Raw genomic sequence first — 21,936 nt, 5'->3', positions numbered from 1 at the left:
CCTCCTCTCTCCACTAACCTTCTTTCTTGCCTACCTAGTGTTGGGGTGTTGGAAGGTGTTAGGAGGACTAAGAGGTGGAGAAGGGAGGTAGAATCATAAAAAACCCAAGTAAAACAGTTTAAAACATAGCAACAACACATACTTCTTTAAGAAACTCCCCTGTTCCCCCCAAAAGTCATTGATTCACTAACCTAGACTTGTATGGTGTCACTTCATGAATGTGCTGTGGGAGATGGATGAATGTTCTCTCACATCTGCCCAGGGAACGTCCCACACAGACCAAGGTTGTCGTTTTTGCTACAATGTACAACAGCAGCCCCCAATAGACACTAAATCCATTTATTGAGAACTCGAGTGACATGTCTGTATTAGCAACTGTGTGAAGAAAATACCAGAAATACAATTCCACCAACTCATTTACTGCCCTTGCATCCAAAAGCAAAGAAACAAACAAGAACACCAAGATTTTATTCTACAATGGGGTAGTTCACAGTGAATTTTACTTACCAGAAATGGAAGCACCCTCGTCCTTATCCCACAGTTATTCTTTTACTTCCATGCAAATGTTTTAGGAACAAATCAGGTATGAAAAATGGGGACTGCATGTGTAGTAAATTTCAGTCCATTAAATATCACAACATCTTACACTGTTTGTGGAGTTTACAACGTCCATACCAGATACATTAACTCACTAAGTCATGACAATAGCTCCATGAGGTAGGTATTATTGAATTGACAGGTGACATACCTGAGACTTAGAGGTTAAGTACCATGTCCAAGGAAACATAGTCATGACAAAAGTGGAATTTAAATCCAGGCCCCCTGATGTACATATTTTGTGTGTGAATTGCAGCGTGTAATATAAAAAAGAGATAGTGGCTTATTTGTAGTTCACCCACCTAGAAAAAGAGAAAAATCAGTCGACTACTTATGTCTCTCCAGTGGTTTGTTTCTTAAAAATAGCTTAGGAACCAGCTCCTTGACCTGTGGGTCTATTCATACATTGAGTAGATATTGATTATTACTTCATTTTTTTAAATAAAATAAAATTCCAAATTAAGCCCCCACTCTTCTGTTTTTTTTTCCTTTCACTTTTTCAAATTTAGGTAAAAAAAAAATATATATATATATAAGCCACAGGGTGGGTGTCTGGGGGTCTAAACTCCAGCATATTCTGTTGGTCTTGACATTTCCAAGACATGGTACTCATCTCATCCATCCAAGTGAAATTCTGTAATATGATAATTTAATTGATCATAATGTGAAACCTGGTTTATAATATAATTGGTAGTCCAAATTTTAACATAGATCTGAAACTAGAAAGCAGATATATAAGGACAAGCAATGGGATTTATAAACTTTCTTAATGACAGAACATAGGTGATTCAAACTTTACAAATGAGGTTTACTGTAGTTGAGTCCCAATTATTTTAGGAACAGGCTAACTGAAATTCAGATACACACACATAGACAAAAACAACACACCCTTCAGAGTTAGTCTCGGATCACACAGCTAACTTCCACTTAAGATTCATCTTCTACTGATCTCCCACAACTGAAATGAGAATTTTTGCTTCTAAGCAGAACCTGGATGACCATTAAAGAAATCGAGAACTTTTATTCTTTTCATAGTATAGTGGTGAAATGTTAAGACAAAAAACGACTTTGTGATTTAATGAATAAATCTGATAGTCACACAATGAAAAAAAATCAACACAAGAAAGGATGATGTATTTGAGAACATTTTTAATAAATAATGTGACAAAATTACTTTTCTGATTATTGAATTTTCAGTATGCAAAATTATGGCTAAAAATAAGAGGTTTCTTACATGAACATAATGAAAACATTAATCACATGGATTGTTCCCTTAGTACTGCACACCCTTTCTATGGGACTTTCTCAAGTTATCTAAATGAACACATTTAGTTTTTGGTGAATACCAGCCTTTTTTTTTTTCCTTGTGGTTCAATTTTGTTTGGCTTTGTGGGGTCAGGCCTGATACCTATATATGCTAAAGGTTCATTTTGTTTTCTTCAAATAGCACCAATTATAAAGTCAATGAAATTCATATAATGTGAAAAAATCATAGAAATCTACAGTCAGAGGGCATCACTTAGCAGTTGTAAGTAGGAATGCCTCTCATGAGCGTCTAAGGAAATCTTATAAGAGTCAACATTGGCCACAACAAACTTAAAACTTCTTTTTTTTTTGTTTTTTTTCTTTAAGTCCAGGAAAAATTGGAACCATTTGGTTCACAGCCCACAATAAAGCCTATACATGACTTCACCAGCTGTCATCATTCAAATATTGCAAATACAAACACAGAGCATTAACAAAACGGGTTAAAAACACTTTTCAACAGGTTCCTCAATAAGACAAAAGAGGTTAATAGTTACAATGGTTTACAAATAAAGTTTAGTGATTGTGCTTTTAAAACCAAAAAAAAAAAAAAAGATTAAAAACAGTGCATTACACAAACAAAACAAAACAAAACAAAAAAAGTCAAACAAACTTCCATAAGTGGCACTTCTGAAAGTTGAACTGACACTACCAGAAGAAATTTAGGCCAGTTAGGAGAGGGATGTCCTCACTCAATTGGTCATTAAAAATATCTACTTGCTTGTAATATGCATTTGTAGTTGCTTTTTGATTGAAAAATAGAGCAAGATTTTTGCTAGGTTTACTTCTGACAATGACTAGACAACCAGAGGTCCAACTGGCTTAGCCCTACTTATCCAAAAGTACAATTCCAAGAAGAATATATTTCAATGATTGAAATGAAGACAAAATAAAGTACCACCAGAAGTTGCAAAGAGTATATATTTACAATGCTTCTACCCCATTCAAATTATCTGTAGTTCTGTATTTGACATATTTTTAGTCTATCCCAGCAAAGGGTGGTATGAAAGACTGACTTTAAAATCATGTAAAATGGAGTATGCTTAAATTGGCATTAGCAGTTGGTCATAGAACTATTATACTTTGAGAGCCCTTGGCATGAGGTTGATTCATCACCTTTGTATCTTTGATCAATATTTTGCTATAAATTAGCTTGATATATAAGCAGTGCAATGCCATATCTCAGGGGCAAAATGCAAAAGTATTGGTCTGTTCTTTCTTGCTGGCTGACGGCTGAAGCAAGCGGTCAAGACACTTCCCTTGCTGGAAGTCAAGTGTAACGGTTGCAACAGCGAGGGGAAAGAGGGAGGTTCATCAAGGTTTAGGCAATCAATCAGCAACAATAAAAACCCAAGAAAATTTTTAAAAAATGCTATCCCAATAGGAGGAATAAAAACGACAAATTGTACATTCTGATTGCACTGAACATTTCATCTGGCATTTTGTGTCATCAGACGTGAGGCATCTTGAGTAATGATTTTCACATTAATATCACAAGCCTCTCTGGTTGTCTTCAGCTTTCAGTTTCCTATAAGAGATAAATTGTTGTTCAGTTTGAAAATAAACCTCAAGAGTATTATCTTACATTTATTTATATTCATTGACTATGTTTTCTTCATTCATTTGTTGGCATGTGTTTGAAAATGTCTATCACAACTAATTTATTTCTCAATTTTAGTGGTTCTTTATAGCAAATCCAACCATCCTCCAACAAGTACCAAATTGTTCTTTATTATTCCTGGATGTCACAGATTGGGACACAGGGCTCTGAGGAAGGAGAAGGGCTCTCTCTCCCCACTTACCCTCAGAGTCATCTCACCATTTTAATTCTGCATCTCATTTTTAAATATTGGAATTATGGGCAAGGATCTTTCAGCTCTCCCCCCATTCTTCTATTTAAAGGGCAAAAAATGAACTTGAAATACAAATAGTCTGACAGTATTTTTTTGGCAGAAAAGCTTTTCAATTTCTAAACTACAAAGTCAAATCATGATATATATATATATATACATATATATGGTATGAAATTACAGATGATTTCTTAACATTTTCATCTTATATTTTGAAGTAAAGACTCTCTAACTCATTTAGCATATACTTGAGATTAAATATATTTGTAAAGAAACAAATTATTCTTTGAGGTACTTTTGATAAAATAGAGAAAACATACTAATTTTTAAAGGGAAGGAAGTTTTAAATATGGCTTCCAATTGTATCTTGTATATTATTCTTATATTACAAGAAGAGATGAGGCATTTATTTAGGAAAAGTTCCTCTTCTAGCCAGGTTCTTTTCTAGAACAGTATAGATATAAGAGACCTGGAAAGTCAGTCAGATTAAGCCTAATGACAGATAATAGAGGCTAAGCTAATCAAAATAGCTCTCACCTCATTGAGGTTTCATACTATTAATTATAACACGTCAGACCAATTTATTTCCCAGTTTGTGTTCTGTCATACATGTTTTGTATCTGAAAATATGTGAGAGAATATGAATTTTAGGTCTTCAAGAATATCACTAACATTTAAAGTTATGAATGAATTCTAGAAAAAAATTCCATTCTCGGAACTTCAGTTAGCAACATCACAGATGTTAGAATACAGAAAGTTTGTGGTAAAATGGTGACATGTCTTTATGTTGACAGATGTTCATAACTTCAAGGACTGGGCTGACATCATGGCTACAGCCTAGTGTTTTAAAACTTGGGGGAAATTGTGCATACCTCTAATTCTTCATTATTATCGTCTCCTCTTTCATATCCCCCAAGAACTTGCATTTCCGCCATATTTCTTCGACCTACATTTGTTTGCTCTCTTTGTCGGCTTCCTGATCCTCTTGATGACATTGAGCTTGAGGAACTGGGATCTCTGGGGTTGTTTGATGTTGGAAATGTAGGTCTACAGTATGGCAGAATATCCTCTGTGTAAAAAAAGTACAATAAAAACATGTGAACAAGACAGAACATTTTCATTTTATAACCAGTCAATCCTGTCTATCTGTAATCCTGGATGGTAAGTGTGGTGATTTGAATAGGAATAGCCCCACAGACTCGTGTCTATGCTTGGCCCATAAAGTGTGGCACTATTAGGACACATGGCTTTGTTGGAGGAAGTGTGTTACTGTGGAGGTGGGCTTTGAGGTCTCCTATCTATTCCCACATAATCTCCTTCTACTGACTGCAGATCGAGATGTAGAGCCCTCAGTTCCTTCTCCAGCACTATGTGTGCCTGCATGCATCATGTTCTTGCCATGATGATAACGGACTAAATGTCTGAAACTGTAAGCCAACCTCAACTAAATCCTTTATAAGAGTTGCCATGGCCATGGTGTCTCTTCATAGCAATAAAACCCTAAGACAGAAAGCATGAGTCACTCTAAGGTATAAGTCTAAACACTACAAACATAATGGATAATGTAGCCTCTTGAAAATGACAATAACAACTCCTGTTTTCCATTCACAGGTTAGGAATTTGGACTGCATCCACTCATAAACTAGTGTCTATTTCAAACTCATTGGTCACCAAGGCCAATGTCTTAGTTAGGGTTTTATTGCTCTGAAGAGACACCATAAAGACCACAACTCTTATAAAGGAAAACAGTTAATTTTGGCTGGCTTCCAGTTTCAGAGGTTTACTCTATTATTATCATAATGGGAAGCATGGCATGGTATAGGCAGACATGGTTCTGGAGGAGCCAGGAGTTCTCTCTCTTGATCTAAAGGCAGCCAGGTGGAGGCTGTCTTTCACACCAGGGAGATCTTGAGCACAGCAAACCTCAAAGCCCATCCCTACAGTGACCAAGTTCCTCTAACAAGGCCATTCCTACTCCAACAAGGCCACAGCTGCTGAAGGTGTCACTCTCTATGGACCAAGCACTCAAACACATGAGTCTATTGGGTGGGACTGGTCATACCATTCAAACCAGCACAGCCATTATAGGAGACAAGTCAAAAGTGGAATCAATTGACTTCAAATTCTTTTATTCAGCATGTGATTTTAGATAATTCAGTTTCTATCCCCACTTCCAAGTGGTAGAAGAATCTCTGCTTGAAAGAGATCTTACTGTCAACATTAACAAAGACAGTGAAATCACTACGCAAATGAGGTGTTCTTATACCTGTTAATAGGAAGAAGTTAGTTCCCAATCAAGAGTTGAGCTCGGGTTCAGCCTCTCCCTACTGAGAGATCAACCTCAATGTATTTGCACTACTGAACTCTGAATCTAAAACGCAGACTTCAAAGAATAAGGCACTTGTGGTGGTTTGAATGAGAATGAATATTTGAATGCTTGGTCCCCTGCTGTTGGAACTATTTGGGAAGGATTACGTGTGATCTTGTTAGAGGAGGGGTGACACTGGAGATGGGCTCTGAGGTTTCTGAAGGCTAGCCATCAAAAGCTCTTTTTTCACCTTGCATTTATGTGTCTGAAGCTCTGAGCTACTGCTCCAGCACTTTGCCTGCCTGCTGCCATGCTCCCTACCATGCTGGTTCCGAACTCACCCTCTGAACTGTAAGCCCCCAACTAAACTATTTCTCCTATTAGTTGCCTTGGTCATGGTGCCTCTTCACAGCAATAGAAAAATAACTAAAACAACACACTGGTGAATTATTTCCTGAATTTCTACTTCTTACAACTTTAAGTTTACTAATTCTGAATCATTTAACTTTTCCTCCATAGCCTGTCTACATTCTGGACAGACATCCACAAACAGGAGCTCTTCTAGGTGTTCTCCCCTGCCCTGCCAATGCCCAGTGCTTCTTTTATTCCTTTATCATTTCTTTACTATCCCATTCTTTTATTCCTTTACTACACTGCCTGAGTGAATCTTGGTATCTCCTGAGTCCATTGATGTTCTCTGCAGCAGAAAATAAGGTGAGAATGAGGCCTCTCTTCTAGCTCCCCAACAATGATTGCTTGTTCCATCTTTGCAGGAAAACAGTCCCCTCCTGTGAAACATGAACTTGTTACTTAGGAAACCAGTCAAAATCCTCAACTGGTCCCTTGTTCTTTTCATTTTTCTCATCACTGTCTCAATTCACAGTTCTGACTCTTGGGAGTTTCTCTTCATGTGTTGTCTCTTCTCACCTGTATCTTCTTAAACCAGTTTCTTGCTGTTGATTTTCATTTTGTCAAATTACAATAAGTTAAAATCTATCAGGTTGAGAACTTCGCCCTAAGTCTATTCTCCTCAGGGATCAATGTGCTCCTTCTTACCTCGCTGAAAAAGCAAACTGGGCTGGTCTGTGGTGTTGCACACCTTCAATCCCAGCACCCGAGAGGCAGAGGCAGGCAGATCTCTGAGTTCGTGAGTTTGTAGGCCACCCTGGTCTACAAAATGAGTTACAGACCAGCAACACTGTCTCAAAAACCCAAAACTAAAACCCAGTAAAACTAAACTAAAACCCACCAGCTCAAACCTGGTGGTTGTGGCTCCCATTTACTCTATGTCCTTCTGAAATCTAATCATGAAATCTACATTGCCACGATAAAACTGAGAACATGGATAGGGCTAACCACATTTCAGTCCTCATATCTCAGGACTTCTCTCCATTCTTATTCAACTGAAGCATTACTATGCTGCTGGCTTTCAGCACCCCTCCCTTCCTTATCTATCTTCTCAGCATGTGTTTTATATGTAAGTGTCAAAAGAGTGCCTCTTACATGTCACTGTCCTAATATTTTCCTTTTCATTTCCACAGTTGCAGACACTGCAAACACTCATTTGTATTTTTTCTTTACACTGTATCTTGGGCAATTTCATTCATTCTTAGTGGTCAGTGATAGGGTTGTTAGGGAGGACATGGATACCTAAACTCTTAAGATATCTATGAATATTTATATATATATATATATATATTTCTGTCTCTTCTCTGTCTTTGTGAGCATACATGTATGTGACTACAAGCTTCTTGAGGTCAAAGTTGATGCTTACAGACATCTGAAGAGTTAGTACTGTAAATATAGCACAAAAGATCAGACCTTCAAGTCTAGAAAAGCACTTTCCTTAATTAAAAATACCCATTCATTACATATGTAAATCAGGGTGCCTCATTCATTAAATAAATAATGTAAATTGAATCAAGAAGGTGAAAATTACAGCAATGCTTAGCAGTGATAATTTAATGATATACACATGTGGGGTTAAGGTTTGAGTAAAAATCTGGAAAATCAAAGTATAATAACAATTGGGTCTGCTAATGCATTTCATAGAATACATTTTCTTATTTTTAGCTTAATGGTTTCCAACTTAGTTCTATAGATAGAAATAATTTTATAACAGCTACTTATTAAGTTTCTGAAGATTGACTTAGACATTTTTCCCTCTTTGCTCTGATTTTGTCACACCAAGATCTCTCTAGCCCTTTAGTTGTCTCCTAAAGAATCCCTGGTTCTTTGGAATTTGCTCATGATTACAAAAGTGGTCATGCTTTCTGAGCAGACATAACATTCATAACTGACATCATGGTATTCAGGGTATGAATCACTGCTTGGAACACAGGGCCAGGAGTGTAGTGTCAGGTCAGCTCTGGCTTAATGGCCTGTGATAAGCTAATAAGTGTTCAAAGCTGATAGAGTCGAAGACTCTGTGGTCACACAGTGGGAGTGGCTGTGGGAAAGGCATGGCTTTTGAACTGCTCTCCATGTCTGAGTCTGTGTTTAGAGTCCCACTTTGGTCCCAGAACAAAGGGAAACCACCCTTCTTGGTGCAAGAAAGTTAGTGAACACACAAAGCAACTGACTGATTACAAATCTTGCCAAAATATACTCTACTAAAATACAGTAAAAGCCCAGGTAAGTTTCCTATGTTAATTCTGTCATCACTCTCTCCTGCTCCCTCCATTAATCTTTTCTCTCTACTTTTTTTTTTTTTTAAGATGGTGTTTCTTTGTGTAGCCCCGGCTGTCCTGGAACTAGCTCTGTAGACTAGCTCTGTGGTCTAGAACGCAGATATCTGACTGCCCCACCCATCCCCAAGTTCATGGGTTACTTATTCTTTTAAATCTCTCTTGCATGGCCTTTTTTGCCATAGTATATGATGATGTCATCTCCTATCCTAAAACATTTCCACCAATTTGGCTCTCTAGACAAACTCCATTCAAGCCTTCTCACCCTAACCCTCTGAGGAGAACTCCAACTCACCACAACCTGGTTGCATATGAAATGTCTCACAGGCTCCTCTTTGAAAGCTTCCCTGCTGGTAGTGATATTTTTGGACCCTGTGGAACCCATAGGAGGAGGCTAAAGCTGGTGGGATTACTTCACCGAAGAGGTGGTGGGTATCTCTGAATAGTCCATGTGTTCCTGGTTCCTGTTCTGCTCATTCCTCCTTATCACACATTCCTACCACCACACCCTTTCTGCCATGCAAATGTTAATCAAAACAAATCATTTTTCCTGAAAGTTGCTTTTATCAGATATTCTGGTCTCAGAAATAGGGAAGTGACTAAAACATGCCCCTTTCAAAATTTCCATTCCATCCTCAGTTCTCCAAAGTCTGGCTTCTATTCTGACTTTTGCAGTCAACAGTACATAGTTATCATGATGACACATTCCAAAAATTCCTTTTTCTCATAAGACAACATCAAACTTTCACCTTGTGAAGTTTTATTTTTCTTTAATTTTTTGGGGGGGGCAGAGGTCTAGTCATAGGTTGCACACACATGCAACACTCTTTTTTTTCCTTTTGCTACTTTCTCATGTGTATGGTATGCATACATGTGTCCAGGTTTGTATGTGTTTTCACATAGATGCCTGAGCTTAATGTCTGGAATCATCATCCACCATTCTTCCTTTTTATTTATTGAGGCAGGTTCTCTCAGTCAAACCCAGAGCTCACTCATGGCTAGTCTTGCTAGGCAGCTGGCTCTGAAGACTTCCTGCCTCTGCTTCCAAAGCTGGAATTGGAGGTGGACAGCAATGTTGACCCATCATTTACCAGGGGTTCTGGAGATCTGAACTCAGGTCCTATGCTTTGAAAGTAAGTGTTTTCATTGCTGTGTCATTTCTTCAGCCCTTTTATATTTCTTACCTCCTTTCTTTCTAGAGATGTGTGTGCACATGAATGATGTTGACATAACCTGAAGCCTCTGTTGGTAAGCACTCTACCATCCATCTACTTCTAACTGGAGGATAATATTCAAAATATATTTTTAGAACTTCATACACAAGTATGATAACTCCATCCCTAATGCATGACTCCTTTTTAAAAATTATTATTGTCCTGCACACATATATACAATCTATTGGGCAATTTAAGTGGAAACTCATCTTTGGAGGAAAATAATCCTCTCTCTGTAGCCATTGGCCACCTGCAATTCTTTGCTTAAGGGTAGAACTTTATGTAATTTAGGCTATCCACATTGGCATGTCAACTGGAAGTGTCTTATGTATGTCCTTTTCAAGCACAATGTCAAAAAGTCATGGGTACATTTTTTTTATATCTAGAGGATACTGCCTAGCATCTTATTCATTTGTATCTCAGAATCCTTCAGCCTCTCTTCTGTGATGTTTCCTCAGCTTTAGTTGTAGGGCTTTCGTTGAAGATATATCAAATGGGGTAGTCCTACCTAGCTGTAATGTTTGAAATCACGGCAACTGTCCCCAACAAGATATTCCCAATGGGACTTCCAGTCTCTAGTGTAACCAACAGCTGTTTAACTGAACTTAAGTTGGACTGATAGAAAGGAATTCGTACCTGGTAGTGTATGCAGCTGGAGAGGTCACAGACACTAGAAGAGACCCTACCACTGTAATTCTCTGCAGCTGACATAATTTCTAACTATATTCTATATTCTTATCCTCATACTCACAGTTATGCTTAGCTCTCATCTCTCATCAAAGATGCTTATTTTTACTATTTTTACTAGAGATGAAGACTTTTTTTTTTTTTTTTTTACAGAGATCCGCAACTGGTTATAATGCAGAGAATGGGATATGACTTTCCATAATTAGCTATCATGATTTGGGTGAATGATTTCACTGTGCTTTAGAGAATGTGGATTCTCTTCCAATTGCAGAATAATCACGACACCTTGGGACATTCACAGGAACTTACTGTACCCATCTCTGTCTAGTTTCACATCCATTGACTTCATGTTAACAGCTAGATTTTTAGCCTTTGGGAAACATTGACACAATAGAGGTGATGGACTTGCTACAACATTGCTTTGTTTTTCCTCCTAGAGAGCTGATTCACAAACACTGCCCGTATGTCATCACTGCTGACATTTAATCTTTATATAATTCATATAGTTATTACCTCAGTGCTGCATGTTCTAAAAGCTGATCCTAGTCTGATGTTTTATCCTGATCTTTTAGCCGAGTTTTTTTTTCAACTCTTAATAACTTTTTTATGTCTTTGTTATGGTGAGCATCTTAATAATAATAATAAAAAGTATCCTCCTTATGACATCTATGAATTTCTCTTGTTTTAATTTGGCTAGTACAGCTGTTCCATCAGCCACACTGAGCCTCACAGTCACTATGTGAATAACTTCCTTTTTTATTTAAACTATATTGTTTTAACTTATATTTTGCCATTTTTGTAGCTGCATAGTACTGCTGTGCCTACCTCTGACATGCACATACTGGCTATTTTTGCATTTCTTTTATGTTATCTTAACTCACTTTATGTTTCATACCTAGATTGTTACTGTGATGCCACACTGATATTAGTCTCCTCTTTCACTATCCTGGGCTGTTAGTTTTTATAAGCCACAAATCGTATTACACTACTTCTTTACTTAAGTATTTTTTATTAATTAAATTTAAAGTTAGCACACAAAGAAGCAAGGTTCACTGTGGCATTTGTATATATAGTGCTCTCATACTGGACTTAGTTCAAATGTTCAAATTCACCCTCCTCTCCCACGACCCAACCCCATGCCTCTGGGCAGCCTCTGCATGGTTCCATTATTCCTATCAAACAGTCCTCCTTTCTGTGTTTCAGATCACATCTGTTTTATTACCCTCTCTTCCTCCTCCCCCATCAAAATGGCTCCCTATTGCCTATACAATATATCTAAAAGTCTTTCTCATGGAATCCTTGGCTTTTACTATCTAATCAGTTCGCTACTGCTGTCTTTTGATATTTATCCCTGGTCCTCTTATCCAAAAACTGGCAACCATTGGTCACTAAACATTTATTTTAAAGCTTTCACCACCTTTTCTTGATATATTTCCTTTTCCTGATATCTACGTTATCCTTGTTTACTCTACTGAAATCATGCTTTCCCTTAAAATCGCGTAAGAATAACAAATAGAATGAAATTAAATTAAAAAAATTAATTCATAGGACATCTCTTCAAAGACGCTTGTGTGATGTCATGTATTGGAACAAACTGTATTAAATAAGCTGGGCGCATTCCCACGCCACTGTTAATCATACTTTTCATACAGCTACAAAAGGCCTACCCATGCGTCTGGGAAGCTTAGGGAAGTCTGCCTTTGTCTGCAGTTTGGAGACTCAGTACCTTGGACGAGGTGTGTCTTTGCTGGTGGAAGGTCTCGCTTTGCTGCCTTGTTTCCTCGTCCTTTCCCATCACTTTGCTGCTCCTGTGCTTCTCTGGGGTCACTCGGATTTGCTCGCAGGTCAGTGGCTTGTCTGGCATCCAGTGCTTCTCTCCCCTTGTAACTGCCTCCTTTTCTGTCAGATGACCTGTCTGCTTTTGCTTCTAAAGACGGGAGTTTTGGCACCATCACAGGCCGCACCTCCAGCTGTGCCTTCGACTGGACAGTGGGCGATTTTATAGCAGGTGGTGGCACTGGCGGGGGTGGAAGATCTAGAGAGAATAGTTTAAATGTTGTGAGATCTGATGTGTAAATTCATGAAAACTAGGTTTATCACTGGAGTCACATTCAGCTACGATACATTCCATGGCCTACAATAACTGAAGGTAACAAAACTGAGGACCGATAATTTTAATATTTGATCACCATCCAGCAAGGAAAAATTGAAGCATAGAATCAGGGCTTGGAGACTATCTACTGTGGGGCTAGCTACTACTGTGCATATTCAGCATACTTCCCCCCCCCAGCCTAGCAGAGCCTCCTATTTGATTTCAGCAAGCTTTCCCAGGTCTTAGGTGAATATTCTCCTCCGTCTTAGGCAACCTCTTCAAACTGATTAAGGCTGCACTTAAGTTTTAATTGCCATCTCTAATCTGGCTTAAATCCCTTCTTAATTTGTAGGTAAAAAGCTCCACATAGATTTTAACTCATTTTCTGACATCAAAGCTGTCTCGCAGCACACAAAAGACTATTGCCTTTCGATTCTTGATCTCTACTATACTGTGCTTTATATGATTTCATTTAATCACACAAATCTTCAGTATAATTAAGGCTCTCTCTACTGTACCCAGACATTTTAAAACAGATAATTACGCATAGAAACATAGGTTTAATTTCTCGTTTTATATGTAAACCTATATCCAGTAGCTGTATTTTAAGCACAATTAATTAATTATAATATATTAATTTAAATTATTTACATCATGGATGTATATCAAAAGAAAATATGCATATAATTTAATACCTAAAAATGCATTCTTAAGCAGTACTGACATTTATAAAAATTATTCCTATATATATTCCATTAATAAAGAGAAATATATTTTAATAGCATTTGGTAAGTTAACTTAATATGAACAAGTTTTCAGGGACAGATTGTCTTGACTATGCTGTAAAAGATAAATGACAATAAAAGAGAGGGTAAGAGGTTGTACTAATTGTGTACAAATGCACAGATAGGAGATGCACTATCATAGCGGCTGTTTAAAGGAGAGCAGAGAATACATTTGAGTGGTAAAGGGGACAATTACTCTGACTTTATGATCAATGGGATATAGTACTGGGAGGGGAAGCAGGCAGAGAATGACCGCAATAGTTTACTGTGTAGGTGTGACAATAACCCTGCAGGTGTGGAGTGCAGGAATGAGAAAGAGGCTTTTGCAAAGATGTATGAATTCAATTTTAGGAAAGTGAATAGAAGGGTCTTTCAGAGCATCCGGACAGAAATAAAAAATAGCTAGTTATGTGATCAAAGAACATTTCAAGAGGAGTCAAAATCAGACAAAGCAATCAACGTTACTATGTGCTTAATCATGTCTGTAGGTAGAGCAATAGAGCAATGTTTTCAGATTTGAAAGGTAACATAAAAATATAGGTAAGGATTCATAAAATATTTGAAAAAATAGTATAAGGTTAACCTTGTGATTTCAAATAAAATGTAACTGATAAAAAAAATAAAAAATAAAAAAAAGATAATAAATACAAAAAAAAAGTATTCATGGTAAAAAAAAAGATTACATGGGAAAAATATAAAAGTCATATAAGAATGGAGAGATGGCAGTCCATCTTGTATCTCCTCATCTCCATTTCAGTCCCCAGTACTTATTATGAAGAGTTTTGACAGTTTTCTATAGCTTACTCCAGAAATTACTTTTGGACAACAAAACTGCGATGTTAAATCATATGATTCAAAGGAGCACCATCCACAGCCAGGCATTATAAGCAATGGTTATGGGGAGCTCTGTACAGTATCTATCCATCTGTATGTGGTGACCTCATAAAAAGCCTCATATAAAAATAAACAGCTTTGCATCTTTACTAACATGAGTTGCAATGTTTCTTCCGCTTAGTCATGTAATTGCACACATCTTCAAGTGAATACATACATTCTTTTTTGTATAAAGTTTTGCTCAATAAGCACATCACTAGTTAGTCATTTCCCACAGAGGAATATATAGGTTGTTTACAGATGTTTTTCTCACATTGACAACATGTACTAATTGTCATTTCTATGTGCTTGCATGAGAAATTCTTGAATATCGAAACTATACCTTGAAGGACTTGGAGATTAGCAATAGTCAGAATGCTTGCTCAGCACACACAGTGCCTTGGGTTTGATCCTTAGCACCAAACAAACTGGGCATGGAGGTGTATGCCTGTGATCTCAGTATTCAGGATGCAGATGCAGGAGAATCAGACATTCAGGGTTCTCTTCAGCTATACAACAAGGTCCAAGCCTACATGAGGCTACGAGAGGCCTTCTATTCAACCACCACGACCACCAAAATGTACCTTAAAGATTCTTACTTACAATACTAAATGGAAGAACTGAATAACATTAGTTTAATGTAGGGTCTCACTCTTTTATGTATTTATGCATGCATTTATGTACATATTTATAAAAGGAACCACCTCTCTCTTCTCCTTTTAACAAAAAGTAGGTCTTTTAAAACTAAAGTTCCTTTGACACTGAAGGCTGAAGCTAAGACATCAGAAAAAATTGTACTTGACTCTAAAAGAAAAAAGCTTGAACCACCATTTTACCACTTGCTGTTTTCCGTTTTTCGTTCTTTTCCTCCTTCCTTTCTTCCCTCCTTCCTTCCTTCCTTCCTTCCTTCCTTCCTTTCTTTCTTTCTTTCTTTCTTTCTTTCTTTCTCTTTCTTCTTATTTATTTTTTTCTGAGAAAGGGTTTCTCTATGTACCCTTGGCTGTCTTGGACTCAGTTTAGACCAGGCTGGCCTCAAATTCAGAGATACAACTGCCTCTGCCTCCCCAAGTGCTGTGTTAACAGGCATATGCCACTATGCCTGGCTCTTTGTTGTATTCTTAGGACCCTGGGTTAGATGTTCAATCTTCATTCAGAAAGGCAAACCAGATAGACATTGGAAAAAGGTGAAAATAAGGAGCAAGACAGGAGCCTACCACAGAGGGCCTATGAAAGACTCTACCCAGCAGGGCATTAAAGCAGATGCTGAGACTCATAGACACACTTTGCGCAGAGTGCAGGGAATATTATGAAAGAAGGGAGAGATAGAAAGAACTGGAGAGTACAGGAGCTCCACAAGGAGGACAACAGAGCCAAAAAATCTGGGCTTAGGGGTCTTTTCTAAGACTGACACTCCAACCAAAGACCATTCATGGAGATAACCTAGAACTCCTGCACAGAGGTAGCCCACGGAAGCTCAGAGTCCAAGTGGGTTCACTAATAAGGGGACCAGGAGCTGTCTCTGACGTGAACACAGTGGCTGGCTCTTTGATCAATTCCTCCTTAGGGAGTGGGGAGCAGCCTTACCAGGCCACAGAGAAAGACTATGAAAGGCAGTCCTGATGAGACTGATAGGATAGGATCAGAAGGAAAGGGAGGAGGTCCTCCACTATCAGTGGGCTGGGGAAGTGACATGGGTGGAAATGAGGGAGGGAGGGTAGTATTGGGAGAGGGTGAGGATGGGGCTAGAGCTGTGATACAATGTGAATAAACTGTAATACATAAATATATTAAAAAGATTTCAGTATAATAAAAAAGCAAAACTGTATTACTATATTTCATGGCTTACTGTTTTATAGTCTCTTACTAATAGTCGCAATCCATCTGTGGCCAAAGTATAGATTATTTCCCTCTAATTCTTGAATCCCTAGCACACACATGGCCACAGTCACTAACTGTAGAAATTTCCCCCATTGTTGACTACTTCAATTGGATCTTTGATTTTGTGGTTACTGGTTTGTTGGTGTTGTTTGTTTTGTTTTGTTTTACCTGACATAGCATCTCACTATGTAGAGCAGGCTGACCTTGAACTCATAGAGAGCCATTTGCTTCTGTCTTATAAATGCTGGGATTAGAGACTATACTGCCACACCCAGACCCAAAGCAATTCTTAGAGATAAGTACTCGAAGTATGATTCAAGTTCTCTGTTGGTTGGTGCTAAATGGAGATGAATGCCAGTAGCGGAGTATCTGTCTGACACATCACATACACAAAATGAAAGTGAAGAAGACAAGAAAGAGTTAAGAAATAGACTTTAATGGATGGTTTGAACTGTGAGGTGCTACGCAGAGTGGCTGGAAGCTGGGGCAGAGAGTGAAATGAGAAGAAGCTAAGACCAGGCATGGCGTCTGTCCTCTCATTCGGTTCTGCTGTTTGCTATAAACATAAGCCAACTGCAAACGCTTTATCAGGAGGAGAGCAACCTTCGCTTTTATTAAATAACAAAATACCTGGGCTCTTCGGGGTATCAAAGACTATGACAACGGTCACTACTTTCATACGGTCAAACAGAATCGTGGGAATCCAAAGTTCAAAAGGAAACGCATTAATGGATATTCTGGGGAGATGTTGTCCGCCACTCCAGTGACCCGTATATAATTGTCACTGTATCTAACCGACAGAGAAATGCTAGCAGGTTCGATGTGTTATGTAAAAAGACTGCTGAATAATTTCTTCTTCCTACGGTGTTATGAAATGATTTTGAAGCTAAATTACAGGATACTTTTACATGAACAATTCTTTATTTTCCCTTGTTTCCCCCAATTTATGCATTACTTTAAATTGAATTTTAAAATGAGGAAACAATGGACCTAGTTTTTGAAAGTTTTACACAATCTTTTTAAAGGGTTATTTTTTGTAGATGTTTGCCTGCATATGTGTATGAGCTTTGTGTGCATGCCTGGTGCCGTTGGAGGCCAATGAGGGTGCTGAATCACCTGGAGATGCAGCTACAAGTGATCATAAGCGGCCATGCGGGTGATGAGACCTGAATCTGGGTACTCTGCAAGAGCAGCAAGTTCTCTTAGCCTCTCAGCCGTCTCTCCAGTCTCCCTTTGCGTCATTTTGTCAACACTTTCTCCGCTTACGAGAATCCGCAGCTAACAAACAGTACCGCACGCACAGTAACGCACAGGAACACATACGTAGATAAACCTGGTAGCGCAGCGTTAACTTGCTAGACAGATCCGGTAGGTTATTTATGTAACCGCTTTAAGTTCCAAGACCTTGTAATTAATGATAAATCAAGTCAAAATAGCATCGTTCTAAAGAGGACGGTGAATTTATAATTTATGAAAAGTAGGACTGGAAAAATATTATAGACTTGGTTTTTAAATCAAGTATGTAAATGTATTGGGAGGGTTGAAAAGGCGGGGGAAGACTATTAGAAGGTCCTAGAAATGTACTTTAACTCCACAAGCCTTCAGCTGATAAATATTCATACATTTTAATCCTATCCCCCATCTGGGTTAAGCTTGAAAGTAGCAAACATGAAATAAATAAATGATCAGGGCTGGAGGATGGGGCACTCTGCTTTGCAGGCAAGTGTTCCTTGAGTGTTCATGGTGCCTAATATTTACCTATGGGGCAAGGCGTAGCCACAGTGTTGGAGGGGCCTTTGGGCTCTTGTGCTATAAATTATGTCCTTGCCAAACACCACACTCAAAGCCACAAGCCCCATTAGCTAAGACTTTGACTGTATTTGGAGCCTTTTAAGAAGCAGTAAAATTAAAAGGAGCTCACCAGGTGGTGTCCAATCCAGTAAGACTAATGCTCTTATAAAAGAGTTTAGAGAACAGATACAGACTGAAGAAAGACTGTGAGAAGATAGAGGAGAAAGAAGTGAAAAGGATGTAATGCTGCTCACAACTCAGTATTGGACTTTACCCTCCAGACCTCTGAGGAAATGCTCAGTGTGTCGTTTTAATTGTAAAGTCTGAGGTACTGTTTCATGACAATAAGCAACAGCTGAGACTAGCTGAGAGGGATCATCAAAAACCCCACTTTCTTGACTCAGAAAGAAGTCCAGTTTATTCTTTTCAATGCTGAGGAGACTTCTCCTATTTGTGGTCTTGGAAAGGGGCAGGGGTGAGATGAGGGAGGGAGCATGGGATTGGGAGGGAATGAGGAAGTGGGCTACAGCTGGGATACAAAGTTTATAAACTGCAGTTAAGAAAACTATTTAATGGAGAAATTGAAATTTGGATATTTATAAAGCAAAGATGCTGTAAACTCAAGAATGTTATTTATTTTGAATGTAGTTCTTAAAACTGATAACTAATAACCACACCCATCCATCATAGCCAGTACATTGCACTTAAGAAAAAGGAAACCAACTGACCCCATAGACTCATATGCTTCAATGCTTGGGCTATTAGGGGGTGTAGCCTTGTTGGGAGAAGTGTGTCACTGTGGGGTGGGCTTTGAAGTCACCTACACTCAAGCAACAACCAGTTTGGCACACAGTCTCCTTTTGCTCCCTGCAGGATCAAGATGTAGAACTCTTGGCTCCTTCAGCACCATGCTTGCCTACACATTTGATGATAACGGACTGAACCTCTGAAACTGTAAGCCAGTCCCAATTCAATGTTTTCCTTTATAAGAGTTGCTTTGGTCATAGTGTCTCTTCACAGCAATAAAACCGTAATTAAGACATCATTCACACTTTACTAATACATCTAATTAAGATTTTAATAAAAAAATATCCAAAATTCTTTCTTTTACCCACTAATCTTTTAACACACACTGTGAAAAACTGCATTTGCTACTAGGATTCTTCAAAATATGATCTGTAGATATATTTTCCTTAATTTTTATTTTTTTAATTTAATGTGCATTATTGTTTTTCCTGCATCTATGTCTGTACAAGGGTATCAGATCCTCTGGAACTGAACTTATAGACATTTGTGAACTGGTATTTCAGTGCTGAGAATTGAACCTGGGTTCTCTGGAAGAACAGCCAGTCAATGTCCTAACAGCTGAGTCAATGTCGCCAGCCACTCCTATATATTTTCTAAATGCAGTATAATAAGTTGATAAAATTACTTTCTGAGAAAATCCCTTTTATCTCTATCTCAAAGCTGCTATCAAGAGTATACACATATTAGGTTTGGCAGGGGGAGCACAAAGCCCTGGGTTTGAGTACCAGATTTACAAAATGTGTGTGTGTGTGTGTGTGTGTGTGTGTGTGTGTGTGTGGGTAAGTATGATCTTTTTACTTCTTTTGTTTGGTGCATTAAAAAAAGACCTGAGTTTTGTGATCTTAAATAATGTCCATTTTAGGAGATATAACTAACATGTAGCTTTTTCAAAGAAATATTCAGAAATGGATTGAAGAAACAGTCTAGTAATCATAACTTAAAGATGGCTGATATTTCCCTATGTTGAAAGGAAGATAAAGCTACAATTTTAAACCATCTTAACTTATTTCTCTATTGTTTATTTTCATGAGTTATGGAAAACTATTGCATTGCAGTAAGCATTGATAATTTGCATAACCACTTTTGTGAAATGAGCTATTTGAAATCCAAGTAATATTTCACATTAACTTTTTAGTTTTACACGTTTCAGTATAGTTCTTGGTATGACTGAAATTAAATTAAAAAACAAGTTGAGTGATTCATCATTCAATTTAATACTCTCTATTCGAGGATTAGTTACTATTCATATTTAGTTTTTAAATACATCAAAACAAGTCCTGTGGAATGCAGGACACAAACACAGATAATAATTCTCACGAATGGCATAATATATAACTGTGATGCTTTGCTCGTTAACCCAGCAAGTTTTCACTATTTACAGCATTTTTAGCGGCATGGCCAGACTCCTCTCTAAATACATATAAATAAGAGGTAGACAGATCTACACAAAGTTTTAGGCCAGATTTTTCCATATGTGTTCAATTTAGATGTGTTTACATCGAAGCTTGACGTTTGACCAGCCTTCCAGTGAAGACTCCTGTCTTCTAGATAATAAACATTGATAAAACAGCAATAAAACTTGTAAAATGCCATTACAGGGGTCCCATAAATGTAAGCTTGCCTGTAGAGTTTGAGGATTTACACCTAGTGTTTGTCCCTTCACAGAGGCAAACATGGCAGAGCCACTGTAAAAACCCTTCAAAATCAGATAATGTTCTGACAGCTCAGTTTCACTGACAGAAGAGTCCCAGGCAGAAGCCAGGAGGCCCAGGTGTGCTGTGTCATGCCCGTATTTAATGTAGTCTAATATCAGATAGACGGTAGTGAGAGAAAATACTCAGAATGAACTCCAGAGAATAGCATGGACAGCCACTCTTCACAAAATTACTTGTGCTCATAATGCTGTGAGCTTTGTATTAAATTTTTCTGTCAAGTGGCAAGACTCACAAGGAAAAGTACCTCCAAATACCCCTTCTCCACAACCTTGGATAGGGACCTTTAATATTAAGCCTTCATATGGTAATAACAAATGATGGCCTTTATGAAAAATTGCTGCCTGGTAAGGAAAGTCCTAATCGGATTGTGGCTGTGGACATGTAGGAGATTGGGACGCTACCGTGACACCATATTTCCCCTACCCCTTCATGAATTCAGAAAACTTGACAAGATGGGTGAGTCTGAGAGAATTTATCTTACATGAATTTCCAATAAGGCCCGAAGGGTTGTTTTATAAAATGAGAAGGTGGCGGTGGTTTAATAAATGCTGGGCCACCTGAGGCACTTTCATTAAAGGCTTTCTCTAGACAACATCACAATGTTTGTATTATCCTCCTCTGCCCCTCGAGAATACAAGTGTTCCCTCTTCAGCAAGAGTCCATATTGCATTTGAAGGCATCAAGAAGAGGGTTTGGGGTGCCTTTCGGTGCACAGGCTATCTGTAAAGCCACCGTGATTATTGCAAAAATGTCCCAGTACCTTTATTGCACTTTGTTTCAGTGCAAGATTATTTTTAAAAGAGAGAATGAAGAATATACAGATATTTTGGAGATTTGATCAGTGCTGCCGACAAAGGTTAATCCAATGCTATGACATCTACTATAGTCATGGCCATTGTGTAAAACCATAAAATAAACTTTAAAATATTTATTTAATTTTTTAAATAACCAGCTGCTTAGAAAATTTTTGCAAAGGCTAAAAATGGTTGACAAGATGTGAAAGGGTTTTGTTCCTATAAGTAATATAAGGCTACTCTTAATGAATATTAATGTAATTTCTAATGGCAGCAAACACACTGACCAGCCATATAGAAGCAGGGGAAATAGAGAAGCCTCATAGATGTTTTCAACCATTTCGATGGACTTACCATCTGTATAGGCTTCTCTGCGCAGATGTCCTGGCTGGTGTTTTTGTTTCTTGGCAGGTCTCGCTTTCTGGATGACAGCAGCACTCATGTTGCTGTCTGTAGACACAGGACTCGTGGGCCTAGGACACTGAGAGGCATGGAAATGTCGTCGGCCTGTGGAGGAAGGCCACACTCATCAGTGAATTTTAATGTCACAGAA

The 21,936-nt window shown here is 38.1% G+C and overlaps 1 protein-coding gene across 9 annotated transcripts in view; it reads right to left on the bottom strand.

Annotated features, from left to right (window-relative positions):
* Positions 1-325: 325 nt before the first annotated feature.
* Positions 326-21,936, bottom strand: part of Robo1 (roundabout guidance receptor 1) — a 1,064,494-nt gene continuing 1,042,883 nt past the window's right edge. For all 9 annotated transcript variants that reach the window (XM_060370628.1, XM_060370629.1, XM_060370634.1 and 6 more), the window contains 4 exons: positions 21,738-21,890; positions 12,375-12,683; positions 4,625-4,821; positions 326-3,430 (listed from right to left, as the gene is read on the bottom strand). In XM_060370628.1, coding sequence (XP_060226611.1) covers positions 3,416-3,430; positions 4,625-4,821; positions 12,375-12,683; positions 21,738-21,890 — 674 coding nt within the window. In that variant the 3' untranslated portion in view covers positions 326-3,415. The remainder of the gene's footprint in view (positions 3,431-4,624; positions 4,822-12,374; positions 12,684-21,737; positions 21,891-21,936) is intronic.

This window comes from Meriones unguiculatus, chromosome 17 (genome assembly GCF_030254825.1).
Source record: "Meriones unguiculatus strain TT.TT164.6M chromosome 17, Bangor_MerUng_6.1, whole genome shotgun sequence".
NCBI lineage: Eukaryota > Metazoa > Chordata > Mammalia > Rodentia > Muridae > Meriones > Meriones unguiculatus.
The sequence above is the reverse complement of the archived record's forward strand: the minus strand, read 5'-3'. Positions and strand labels throughout refer to the sequence as shown.